The sequence below is a fragment of the Lepidochelys kempii genome, chromosome 20, assembly GCF_965140265.1.
Source record: "Lepidochelys kempii isolate rLepKem1 chromosome 20, rLepKem1.hap2, whole genome shotgun sequence".
Lineage (NCBI taxonomy): Eukaryota > Metazoa > Chordata > Testudines > Cheloniidae > Lepidochelys > Lepidochelys kempii.
Window position 1 is genome coordinate 22,621,901 of NC_133275.1, and position 13,458 is coordinate 22,635,358.

The window sequence follows — 13,458 nt, forward strand, 5'->3', positions numbered from 1 at the left end:
GGGGCTGGGAACTAGAACTATGGGGTTCTAGCCCCAGGTTATTCACAATTGGACTAAGAGAGGGTGAGCCAGGCTAGACCCTCAGGGCAGCAGTTGCTAAAGTGACTTAAGGAGTTTGAAATATACAAGAATTAACCAAGGTGCTGGTCAAGCCCAAATAGACCCAGCCTTAACAAGGCCTTTTTAAAATGACTAATGGAATCATCGTTACCCCCAAGAGACTGTGAGCACATCCCAGCTGGGCCCGAACTAAAAGCCTTTCAGCCAGCCCCTCCCTGCCCCCAGAGCATTTCCCCGAGAGCATGTTCCTGTACCCAGCATTGCACTCGGGAGGCCCCATTGATTGCCCTGACACCCCTAAGTTAATGGGGTGTTTTGCAAGCTACCCACATGGGGCAGCGTATGTTTAGATACTAGCGAGTGGGGCATCTGTGAGTCAGGACTCCTGGGTTCTAGTCCAGTGCCGCTCTATTGGATTCAATGGGGCCAGATCCCAGCTGGTGTCAATGGGCATTGCTCAACAGGAGTCAATGGGCCCAGATCCCCAGCTGGTGTCAATGGGCGTCGTTCCATCAGAATCAATGGGGCAGATCCCCAGCTGGTGTGACCTGGCAGCCCTGCATGGAGCCAACGGAGTGGCACGGACATGCTCCAGCCCCACATGGGGTAAGAGCACAGACGGCCTGGCACAGAATCAGCCTGGCATCCTAACTCGCCCCACCCCTGTCCCCTTGGGGCTAACTCTCTATTTCTCTTTCAGCTCCTGCTTTCTCTCCTGTTTTCTCTGCAGGCTGGAGCTCCCCTCCGGGTCACCTGGGCAGGAGCTGTGCCCAAGAGGAACCCCCAGCCTGCTAGCTCCCTTCGGCGACGGGTATTCTTGGGTAGATAATACGGATTGCGTTGTTATTGCTTGAGAATACGCGTAGCCGAGGGGAGAGTCTCTCATCTCGTGCCTCTCTCCCTCCTTCCTGCACCAGCTGACGCTCACCCAGCCGGGGGCTCAGCACCACCCCTGGAGGAACACGGAATGGTGCCCACCCACACCAGATGGCACCAGCGAGCCAAGACCCATGCTGGCCCCTGTGTCATGCTACCCCATTCCCGCCCCTGCCCCTCAGTGATTGTGTTGGCCTGTGGAACTCCTCACCACAAGATGAGGAGGATTCCTGCATGGGATCAGACTTTTCCATGGGGAGCAAGAGCACCCAGGGTCAGGGTGGAGAGGGTCAAAAGAATAGGTGGTTTTAAACTCCCCTTGGGCAATGGGCCACAAGCTGACCCCCCAATATTGGTGGATAAGAGGAGATTGCCCCCCTTGGGGGGGCAGTTAACCTACCAATGGGGTTCTTGCATCTTCCTCTGTAGCAGCTGGTTCTGGGCCCAGCTGGAGGCAGGAGACAGGGCTACATGGGGATTCCTGGATCTTTTTCTGTTCATCCAAGCTGCTTCCCTGGAAAGCCAGCTGGGAGTCTGGACCCATTGAGTCCAAAGGTGCAACAGCCAGCTGAGGACTTGGCATGAGTGGGGGCAAATCACCGTTGCTCCACTGGAACGAATCAGCGTTTGGATCCGAGGCGCATTCTCCCCGGAGCCCGTCCTGCCCAGTCACTGGAGGCAGAGATGTTGGCCTCCAAAGTGCCCAGTGGCTAGTGGGTGCCATGACCTCCCTTGGAGACCCCCAGGCTCTGACCTGCAGGGGCTGACTCCAAGCACCCAGGCCCTCACCACTCACGCTCCTCAGTCCGCCTGGCCCCCCCGGTATATGACAAGACGAGGGGCTGGTAGCCCTGATATCTCATTGAGCTCCAGTTAACATCCCCCACCTTGCACTACTGGCTGGATGTTCTTATACTGCGTGCAGATGTGGTCGCCCCATCTCAAAAAAGACATATTGGAATTGGAAAAGGTTCACAAAAGGGCAACAAAGATGTTTAGGGGTAGAGAAGGGCTTCCGTATGAGGAGAGATTAATAAGACTGGGACTTTTCAGCTTGGAAAAGAGGCGACTAAGGGGGGAGATGATAGAGGTCTATAAAATCATGAGTGGTGTAGAGAAAGTAACTAAGGAAGTGTTATTTACTTCTTCTCATACTACAAGAACAAGGGGCCACCAAATGAAATTAATAGGCAGCAGGTTTAAAACAAACACAAGAAAGTATGTTTTCATGCAATGCACTGTTAACCTCTGGAACTGCTTGCCAGAGGGAGTTGTGAAGGCCAAGACTGTAACGGGGTTCAAAAGGGAGCTAGGCAGATTCATGGAGGATCAGTCCATCAATGGCTATTAGCCAGGATGGGCAGGGATGGTGTCCCTAGCCTCTGTTTGCCAGAAGCTGGGATCGGGCGGCAGGGCATGGATCACTTGATGAAAATCTGTCTGTTCATTCCCTTTGGGGCACCTGGCACTGGCCACTGTCAGAGGACAGGACACTGGGCCTTTGGTCTGACCCAGTATGGCCGCTCTTATGATGCAACATTCGCCTTCGCTCCCTGCTCTAAGCCACCGCTTGTTAAAACACCGGCTGCCGTCCACCCCAGAAGCAGCTGCAGCTCAGCAACTCAAGCTTTGGGGGAGACAGCACAAGGGTCAGGGTGGGATTCCCCTCTGCCAGCCATGAGCAGCATGAGATTTGCAAGGTGACTGTCCCTCCCACCCCCCGCCTCAGCCCCAAACTTGCCTCCGAAGGGTCAGACTGCTTCCTACGGCCAGAGGTTCCTGGGGTGTTGTAGGAATTGTAACCCCGGTACTGCAGCGTCGCCCCTGCTGGGGATCTGAGGCTAATGCTTTCTCCTCTAGCTACAACCACCCTCGTCAGGAGCCAACCCCCCTGAGCTTCCCGCGCCCACGTGGGCAGATCCATGTGAGCAGGGCTCGAGCTAGTGCATTAAAAATCGCAGCGGGGATGTTGCAGCTCGGGGTCTCCAAGCCCACCAGGCTCGAGGGCCCGAGCTCCAGCCCGGAAGTCCTGACTCCTAGCCAAATGCCCTGTCCGCTGGGCCATGCTCCGACTCTTTTAAGAGAGATTTAAGTGACGCCAAGGGCTTGTGCTGGGCCCAGCGCATGGGGGTGGATTTCAGCCCCAGCTGCTGATTTAGGAGACCACAGACCCTGCGAGGACTGGCCCAGGTGTTTGTGGGTGGGCAAGCGAGGAATCCTGCTGCCACCGGGCCTGAGTTGTGGCCCACCCAGGCCAGGGTCACTGGCTGCTTCAGAGATTTCCCTCAGTGGAACGTGCGTGGAGATAAGCAGGGGCAGCAGGTTTGTATAATTTTTGGTGGTGCCCGGAACAGGTCCAAGTCCCGCCCCCGCCCCGACACCTGCCTAAGGCTCTGGAAGGGAGTTTGGGTGCGAGAGGGGTGAGGGGGTGGGCTCTGGGAGGGAGTTTGGGTGCGGGGTGCAGGCTCTGGGCTGGGGCACAGGGGGCGGGGTTCAGGAAGAGGGCAGGGGGGCAGCTCTGGGAGGGAGTTTGGGTGCAGGCTCTGAGCTGGGGCAGGGGGTTGGGCGGTAGGGCAGGCGGGGGGCGGTCTTTGGGAGGGAGTTTGGGTGCAGGCTCTGGGCTGGGGCGGGAGGGCGGGAGGGGTGCGGCGCTTACCTCGGGCGGCTCCCGAAAGCGCTCGCACGCCCCTCTGGCCGCGGCTCCTAGGCATGGGGGCGGGAGATCTCCGTGCGCTGCTGCCCGCAGCTCCCATTGGCAGAGTCAGTGATTGGGGCGGGAGCAGCATGCGGAGACCCCCACACACACCCCAGGGGCTGCTGCGCTGCCGGTGGTGGCGGCAAGGGGCCCCGGGCCCTTTTAAATAGCCCTGAGGCAGCAGACGGGGCCGGGAGACACTCCGGGGGTGGTGCCTGGGGGCAGCAGGCAGGGCCCGGGGGAGAAACCTGGCCCTGAACATCGGTGGAGCTGGGCCCCCATGCTCTGAATATTCCTGGAGCACGGGTACCACACACTCGTACAACTCGCCACCCCTGGGCGCAAGGGGGCTGGGAGCCAACCAGTGCAACGTCCCCCTGTCCTTAGCCTCAGGGTGAAAAACTTTTTCTTTCTTTCTTTCTTTCTTTCTTTCTTTCTTTCTTTCTTTCTTTCTTTCTTTCTTTCTTTCTTTCTTTCTTTCGTTGAAACAAATGGGTAGCGCCCAGCCAATCTGCAGCTGTCCGCTTTATATCCATGGCCCCTGTTTGTGGATCGGCTGTGGCTATAAATTTTGTATCCGCTCAGGGCTCTACAAATGGGCACTGAGGGAACTCAGCGCTGGGAAATGGGGAAACCTTTTGTGTGGAAATTTTCAACAAAAAGTGGAAGGGGAAAAAAAATCCAACCCCAACTGTCTCTTTTGAAATTTTCTGTCGAAAAATGTGACTGTTTTGTGTGTGTCCCCCAAATCACTATTTTTTTGGGGTTGTTTTTGGTCAGCCTTAGTTTAGGGATTCTCCCATTTGAGGATCAGTTTTCAGGTTTTTGGTTGTTCTCGGACCAATCAAACATCTGGGAGGAAATCAAACACTTTCCACACACACACACAGTCATTTTTTTTTCTCGAAACCCCCAATTGGCCATCAAAAATCCAGTTCCGGGGGGAATTTTCCACTGGCCCCAGGGCAGCATCTTTGAAAACGTGGACCGATTTTCTTCAGCTGCCTAAATAAGAATTACAGGGCCTCAATTTAAAAGCCTGAAATCCAACAGTTCACACCCCTTTAAGGAGATTTCAAGTAGGCGCGGCGATTCGATTCCTTCTGGCTTTGGCACTGGTGGAGTCCTGCGCTCAGCTAAGAAGCAGGTTGATAAATTGGAGAGGGTTCAAAGAAGAGCCAGGAAAATGATTCAAGGACTAGAAAACAGGTCTTAGAGTGAGAGACTGCAGGAACTCAATCTATTTCGCTGAACAAAGAGAAGGTTAAAGGGCGACTTGATCCCAGCCTCTAAGTACCAACTAGGAACAAATATTTATCCTGGGCTCTTCAGTCTAGCAGCGAAAGGTCGAACACGATCCAAAGCTGGAAGTTTAAGCTAGCCAAATTCAGACTGGTAATAAAGTGCAAATTTTTAACAGTGAGGTAGATGCACTATTGGAAGAACTTCTGAAAGCTCATGGTGGGTTTTCCATCACTGGCAATTTTTAAATCAAGCTTGGGTGTGTTTCTAAAAGCTCTGCCCTAGTTCAACCAGGAATTACTGCAGGGCAGCTCAGTGTTATCCCGTCTGGCCCTGGCCTCTATCAATCTAGGCAAACCCTGGTCTCGGCCTAAGTGACAAATCCAGTACAGCTAACATATTCCCACCTCTGCTTGGTTCTGACATCAACACGGCCCAGGTCAGCGTTCTCCACTTCTCCCAGTTTGGGGGAAGCTGAGCGGCCAGAGCCCCCAGTCTGGGAGTGGCTCTCAAAGGCTGGATCTTCCTGGCTGCTTGACTCCTGACCTGCTGCAGAAAAACCCCAGCGAGCGGAGCCCGTCTGCCTTAGGTAAATATGGGATGGGGGGGGGGAACTATTCTCAGAGCACTTCTCTCGCTGTGAGATGGATAGCCAGTGAGCCATGGGCGTGGTTAGATATGGCCCATCCTAGGTACATTTCCCACCCCACATCTCTGCTCCTAGTGCATCCGCCTACTCCGCCAGCGCATGGGGACTTGGATCCTGGTGGGAAAGGCCACTGGGCTTCAGTGTCTCTCCAGATTTTGGGATGGAGGCAGGAGAGTGGCTGGCTCCTCCTGGCCCTGGAAGATGGTAAAAGCCCCAGATCTGGGAGCCTTCTGGAGGAAGCAGGGGAGGGCCTGTATGTGAGGGTAGGGTCTGGTCTCTTGGCTTCTGTAGCAAGGTGGAGGCAGCTGGGGCTTCTACCTGAATATTTTTGCCCAGGGCAGGGTTGGCACTGGGCTCCATGCACTGCTGGGGGCTTTGCTCCAGCAGGATCCTGCCCTGTCCCCCAGCTGAACCGTTCGGTCTCCAGAGCAGACTTGGAAAAGGCTCTGGAGCACCCTGAAGTCCACAGCCCCCTGTTCTAGAACCTCCCTACTCCAGAGGCCCCCGGTCCAGAACCTCCTTCTCCAGAATACCCTGTTCTGAAAACCCTGTCGTTCTAGATCTCACCGCCCTGTAATGGTCCCAGGCCAGCCCCCCAAACTCTACAGTCACTCTGCTCTGGGACCCCCATTCTAGAACCCAACTTGAGAACCACCCAACCCTAAAACTACCATGTTCTGGAGCCCTCCGGGCCAGAACCCCCCAACTCTAGAACACTCCTCTTCTACAACCCCAAACATAACCCCCTATCTCTAGAATCACCGACTCAAGAACTTGCTGTTCTAGAACCCCCGACTCTAGAATCATCCTATTCAAGAGCCACCCCCAGCTACAGGACACCCCCCCCAGCTCTAGAATGGCCCTCTCTAGCTCCCACAGAGGTGACGGACCGGACGCAGGGATTGCTGGGGGAAATTCACTGGCCTGTGCCATGCAGGAGGTCAGACTAGGTGACCACAGTGGTCCCATGCCAGCCCCCTTCTCCACCACCACCCCCCCACGCTCTCCTCCCCCATGGGCGTGTACAGTATGCCTGTGTATACATGGAGGAGGGGGTTGTGGGAGGGCCCAGCACATCCTGGGAGCCGGGGGTTGGCTGGCAAACTCAGTGCCCAGAAACGCCAACGATGGGCACCTTGGCAATCCGGAGACACACAGATCAGGGTGGAGGATGGGCAGTGAACACCCATTCCCTTTAATCCTCTCCTTCCCCGATAGTTACTGACGGTGCTACTGGCCCACAGCTGCCCTCCTGCCCCCATGGTCACGAGAGGCTGCAGGTGGGATCGAGCCGGGGTACGGGGGTGTCATCATGGGAGGCTGTTTCTGGCCTCCCCCTTAAAAATTCTCCACCCACTGGAACCCTGAAAGTTCTCAGTGTTGCTTGGCAACCGGAGCAGCGGGCGCTAGGCAACGCAGTTGCTAGGGAGCATGTGTGTGTGTAGGGGATGATTGGCAGCTCTGGCAGAGGCCTGGCAAATGGCACTTGACCAGATGAGCAGCCCCCCCCGCCCCCCCCCCCCCAGTGCCAGGGTATGAGGGTTGCCAATTTTGGGTGGACGTATTCCTGGAGGTTTCATCACATGACATAATCTTTAATTAAAGCTTCATCTTTAATTCCTGGAGACTCCGGGCCAATCCTGGAGGGCCAACCCCAGAGCTGGGAACAGACCCAGAAGTCCTGCTTCCCAGCTCCCTGCTCTAACCCATGCCCCTGTCTAGTCACTCCTCGCAATTCCCTAGGCAGTGCAGGGAGCTGGCCCCATGCTGCCCGCCCCCCCCCATGCCCTGAGCACCCAACCCATGATTACCGGCCCCAGTCCCCCCCTCCACAGCCCCCCTGCCAGCTCTGCATGCCAGTGGCCCTGCCCGGAGCTGGGCACCGACCAGAAACATCCCACAGGAGGGGACCCTGGTACGGCCACCCCCCACCCCCTGTCCAATGCACTGTACCAACACCACCCCATTCTCCTGCCCCTAAAACAGCCCCTCCCCCAGCCCATCCCCAAGACACTGAACGCCCCCCCCCGTTTACCTCCTGCCCCTAAAACAGCACCCCTCCCCTTCCATCACCTCCCGCCACAGTAGGCCCCAGCTATCCATTAGCAATGGATTCCCAGACACATTCAGAGCAGAGATGGAGGGGAGAGGTAACCCCCCCCCCCAAAGATCTCCTGAATGTGACAGATCTCCAACCAAGCTGGCCATGGAACCCAGCCCCAAAGAAAGGGGGCCAAACCCCTGAGCCACCCAGTCCCTGGAGCCGGATGGGAGCTGGCACACCCTAGAGGGGAAAGGCCCATGCTCCCCCCAGAGCAGTCCCAGGGCAGGGGCATGCTGGTGGGGGGCTGTGGCAGCAAAGCCCCCTTGGGTAGCCCCCCCCCATTCCACAGTGTGGCACCTGCCCCACAGGAGGCCCATTGGGCAGCCCATAGAGTGGTCTCTGTGTCCATGCGGGTTGGGGGAGATTGCTACATCCATTACCCTGTGGGGAGGGGTCTGTAGTTTATATCCAGCATCCCCAGGCTGAGTTGGGGGCAACGGAGCATGTGTGGGGAGGGGAGATCAGGGACCCCCAGTCTAAGGTCAGAGCCAATTCACGGGGCTCTCCAGTAGTTGGCCTGGGAGATCACACCAGCTCCAGACCTGCCTGGCACATGGACACACACACTGCGCCTTACCTGGTAATTAACAACTGAGGTGCTTTGAGCTGTGATCCCCGAGTAATCTGGTTAATTGGATCCTCCTTAAAATCGGCCTGGGGGCAGGGGACGAGACTGGCTAGGGTGGGATCCTCCCCAGGGTTCAGGGTGGGTTCCTTCTGACCCTTTGCAGCCCAGAGATCCCCCTTTCCCCCCCCCCCACCACCTGGTGGCCCCTCTCAGGCTTCCTTTGTATCATTTCACCCCAGGCTGGGCTGCCCCTGGGATAATGCAGCCCCGGCTGGTAACAGTAGGACCCCAGGGTGCTTATCAGGTGTCCACTCGCTGGGGTGTCCCTGGATTTCCTCCCTTCCCCAATTCTACTGCAAATTAACTCCTCCCAACATAGCTCCCCTCCCCCTCCCCCAGCTCTGGCCCTAGCAGGCGACAGATGGCGAGAGGTTTGCAGATGCCCCACGGAGCAGGGGACAGATGAATGCACCAGCCGGCTGAAAATGCCACTGTTTAGTTACTGCTAAATGTTTGAATTAATCCCCCTCCGAGTCCCCCATGGCCCCCGGGGCCCAAAGCCAGCGATCACCCATTCACCTTACGGTGAAATAAGTTTCTCTGGAGCCTTTCCAAGGAGGCCATGGGGCAGGCACAGGAGGTCAGGCTTGAGGCGCATGGCCAGAGCTGTGGGGGAAGCAGAGGTAGGATAACAGGGGGCACAGGTTGAGATTAAGAGCGTTGGCAGAGGTGGAAGGGCTGGAGCCCAGGGCCCGGGTAGCAGAAGGGCTGGAGGTCAGGGGTGAGGAGCATCAACACAGCTGGGTGCGATGGGTCAGGATCAAGGGGCGTTGACTGAGCTGTGGGGAGGGAGGGGACTCAGGGCTGGGATCGGCGGGGCTGCGGGTCAGGAGCCAGGGGGGGTCAGGAGCCAGGGGCGTCGGCAGAGCTGTGGGGATGGATTTGGCAGCCAAATAAAGGGAACATTCCTCGAACCCCTCCGCTCTCCCCACAGCCCCATCAGCGCCCGGGGCACCAGCCAAAGGGGGTCAGTGTTATATAGCCCAGTCAGTGCAGGTGAACTGGGGTCCAGTGCCCTGGGCAGGGAGTGGGGCCCGGACGCCTGGGTTCTTTCCCAGCTGCGCGGGGGGCCCGGTGCTCAGGGTAGGGAGTGGGGCCCGGACGCCTGGGTTCTTTCCCAGCTGCGCGGGGGGCCCGGTGCTCAGGTCAGGGGGTGGGGGCCGGACGCCTGGGTTCTTTCCCAGCTGCGCGGGGGGCCCGGTGCTCAGGGCAGGGGGTGGGGCCCGGACGCCTGGGTTCTTTCCCAGCTGCGCGGGGGGCCCGGTGCTCAGGGCAGGGGGTGGGGCCCGGACGCCTGGGTTCTATCCCAGCTGCGCGGGGGGCCCGGTGCTCAGGGCAGGGGGTGGGGCCCGGACGCCTGGGTTCTATCCCAGCTGCGCGGGGGGCCCGGTGCTCAGGGCAGGGGGTGGGGCCCGGACGCCTGGGTTCTATCCCAGCTGCGCGGGGGTCGGTGAAATGGGTCCAGTGCTCGGGGCAGTGAGCGCGCGGCCAGAGGCGGTTGCAGCCACTGATTGGCTGGGCTTCAGAGAGTGGGCGGGCCCTCCCCGCGGATTGGCTGGAAGGCTGGAAAACGAAGCGGCCGGAGGGACTCGCCCCAGGATTGGCTAGATCAACGGAGGCGGGCGGTCCTTATTCCGGATTGGCTGGAGGTTGGAAAGGGGCGTGACCGGAACCAAAGACGATTTCTGATTAGCTATCCCCCGGGGACTGGGCGGGACATCCCCCCGGATTGGCCCGGGGCGCGGAGTGGGCGGGGCAATGTCGGCGGCGCTGCAGCAGGCGCTGGGCGCGGCGGGGCCCGGCCCGGCCCCGGCCCCGGCCCTGGTGCTAGGCCCGGCCCGCTCCGGCCGCTCGGCGCTGCTGTTCCGGGCGGCCCGGGGAGGGCCCCGCGCGCTGTTCCTGGCGCCTCGCGCCCTGCAGCGGCTGCCGGGGGCCCGGCGCGGGGAGAGCGACCTGCGCGACCTGCAGGTGATGGGCGGGGCCTGCGCGGAAGGGGCGGGGCCAAGGGCCCGGGGCGGGGCCTGCGCGGAAGGGGCGGGGCCAAGGGCCCGGGGCGGGGCCTGCGCGGAAGGGGCGGGGCCAAGGGCCCGGGGCGGGGCCTGCGCGGAAGGGGCGGGGCCTGCGCGGAAGGGGCGGGGCCAAGGGTCAAAGTCTTAGGGGGCGGGGGCTGAATGTGGGGAGAAGCTGGAGGCCGCAGTGCCTGATGGGAGCGGGGAGCTAAGGGGTGGGGCTTCATGGCAGGGGAGGAGCCTAAGGGGCAGGGCATCGGATAAAGGGAGGGGCCTGAGGAGTGGGAGGGGCCAGATAGGGCGGGGCTTTTCTGGAGGGGGGGTTGCTGCTGGCATAGGACAGCTGGCGGCCTGTACCTGGCGGGGTGTTGGCAGGGGGATGCCAGGCAGGGGAAGGGAGGATATACTGGGTTGGGACTAGCTGGGAGGCAGGGGGGCTTGGCTGTGGTTGGCCTGGTGAGGGAGGGGATCCCGGGCGGGGGCGGGATGGGCTGTGGGGGAGGGGATCCCGGGGGGGGGGCTGACCCAGTTCAATCGCTTCCCTCCCCTTCCCCACCCTAGCGCATCCAGTTCCTCTACCCGCCCTCCCTGCGGGAGCTGCGTCAGCTGTTGGCCTCGCTGCACCAGAGCCTGCCTGGGCCCCCTGCCCTCATCTTGCTGGATGGCCTGGAGCATTACCTCGCTGGTTGCCCTGGCCCTCAGGCAGCCGCCCGGCTCTCAGCCCTGCTGGTGGACACAGCTTCGTACTTCACGGGGCGCCTCGGCGCGGACCCCCAAGGATCTGCCCCCTGCTGCCAGCTCATCGCCTCCATGCAGGTCTCCGGGGAAACAGAGGTTGAGGATCATCTCAGCATCCTCCAGCGCTACTTCCCAGCCCAGTGCTGGCTGTGCCCAGACTCGGCGGCAGCCCTGGGCCAGGAGGACTGCGGGGGCGACGGGCTGTTCAGGGCACGCCTGTCCCAGCCCGGTGCTCCAGACCGGGAATGGAGGCTGGGATTTGGCCTCGATGGAGAGATGAGGGTATCCCCGGTTCCACGGGGCTGTGCAGAGGATCCAGGGGCAGCTTCGGACAGAGACAGAGCTGCCGGGGCTGAGAAGTGACCGCTGGGGCTCTGGCCTCTAGCGTTCTCCACTGGAGATGTAAATCCATCTGTTTCCCGAGTGAGGGTTTCTGCCCTGGTCGTTGGCTGAAGCTTGGGCGATTTGAGGGGGCATACAGAGACGTATTTTCCCCTCTTGGCCTGCTTAATTTGCCACCCACAGTGAATAGAAATGGTGGAAAATTCAACAATACAAATCTGTTTATTCCAGTACCGCCGAAGGAGCAGCCGAGATCGGGCCCGCCCCCCCATCGCGCCAGGTGCTGCACAGACAGCATAATGTGCAGTCTCTACCCCTGAATCTAATTTATTTTCCAGCGTTTCGGCTCTCTGAAGAGGTGGGGTGACCTGACCAGTTAGCTGCGCCCAACTCTGAGGGGGAGCCCATCTGTTCCAGTGCGTAGGATGCAGGGCTCGGAGCGGAGGAGATCGGGCCTCTGTTCCTGGCTCTTGCCACTCACCTGCTGTCTGACCTCGAGTCATTTCCCCTGCTCTGAGCATTGGCCCCTACTCCTGGTCCAGAGCCAGTAATAAAACCTGACTCCAGCCCCTCCCAGATCTGGGAGTAGAACCCAGGAGTCCTGGCTCCCAGGCCCTCCCTCTCCTGTTCTAACCCACTAGACCGCACTCCCCTTCCACAGCCACGAATGTCCCTCCCAGCTGGCTCAGTGCCATGGAGCTGATCTGGCACAGGGCTGGGGGCATTGGCACAAGGACGGTGAAGCCACGAATCAGGCCCAGCAGCCCCTGGAGCCTTCAGCTCCTGCCCCCTCCCGGCTCTCCCGACGGGCTCCCGTCCCAAGGGGCTCACCCTGCCGATGTTGGATCGGCGCCCGTCCCTGCCGAGAGTCAGCGCTTGGCTGGGCTTCCGCTGCCTGCCACAAGCTGAGCTGCTGCTGATAACCCCCGGGGGGGCTGGTTGCTGTGGAGATAATCGCTATCAGGTGGGGACGGGCGCTGAGCCAAAGGGTTCTGCCTGTTGCCTGCCTGTGGGGCTGTTTGGAGGGTGGGAGGCTGGATCCAAGCAGAGCTACTCCCCCGATTCCGCCCCTGGCACCCCGGCACTGTCTGCCGCCCGTTCGAGCTACGCCACGGTGTTTCTGCCAGCGCCCGGGCTGAGAGCCAGTGGAGTCATTGACGCTTAGTGGCACGGGAGAGCCAGCAGCGTCCAGGGCTCGTTGCCACGTTTCCTTGCACTTGGGCCGGGCACGTGCAAGACCCCAGCACGCGGGACAGGCAGCCATGCACGCTGGCTTTAACCAGTGTCGCGATCCTCAGGCCCTGCTACGAGGAGCGGAAAACATGATTTATCTGTATGATGGCAGTGTCCAGGATCCCATTGTGCTAGGTGCTGTACAAACTCCAATCACAAAGCCAGTCCCTGCCTAAAGGGGTTCCAGTCTCTCCCCCGGCATCTTTTCCCCCTGCGTCTCCCTCGCTCTAAGCTGGCCTGACGAGGCTGGTCCAGGCACAGATGGGGAAGCAGGTTTCTACCCAGCAGAGAAGGCGGCAGTCCCCTGGAGGAGCAGTGAGGGGGAAATGCTGAACCGGTTTGAAGTCGGAACTTGATCGGTTTCAGACTGAGCTGACGTAACGGGGCATCCCGGAGCCGTGGAGCCTTCCTCAGCAGAAAGTAGGCAGACGTGGAGTGGAAAAAACCAGCCCCTTTATTAAAAGACCAAGATCTCTCACCCATCCAGCCGCTGCGGGCTCCTGGCTGGGCCCCAGCCCGGCCAGGGCACTGTGCGCTGTGGGGCAGTCCCCTAGTTGTGGGGATTCTCAACCCCCACTGGCCCTCCTAGCCAGCCCCACCTGCTCCCCTTTAACAAGCCCCTGGCCTAAGCTGGGGCCCCACCGCTGCTGGGCAGATAGGAGCCCTCAACCCCCAGGTGTTTCAATGCTGGCCAGGTGGGTTGGTCTCACCCCAAGAGGGCTGCGGTGGTGCCAGGGCGAATCAGTCCATCTGGCGCCGGCAGCATCCCTTAAAGGGTTAATGACGAGAGCGCCCCAGGGCAGGGACGACCCCGTGGGGCTAAATACCTATAGCAGAGGGAAGATCCCAATGACAACCCGGGTTGGTCAGTATGGTCAGCCC

The 13,458-nt window shown here is 60.0% G+C and overlaps 1 protein-coding gene across 1 annotated transcript; it reads left to right on the top strand.

Moving 5' to 3' along the window:
* The first annotated feature begins 9,679 nt into the window (after nt 1-9,679).
* SWSAP1 (SWIM-type zinc finger 7 associated protein 1) lies at nt 9,680-13,436 on the top strand. The gene is made up of 2 exons (XM_073319460.1): nt 9,680-10,222; nt 10,825-13,436. The coding sequence occupies exons 1-2, from the start codon at nt 10,013-10,015 to the stop codon at nt 11,362-11,364; spliced, it is 750 nt and encodes a 249-aa protein (XP_073175561.1). The 5' UTR covers nt 9,680-10,012; the 3' UTR covers nt 11,365-13,436.
* The last annotated feature ends 22 nt before the right edge of the window (nt 13,437-13,458 follow it).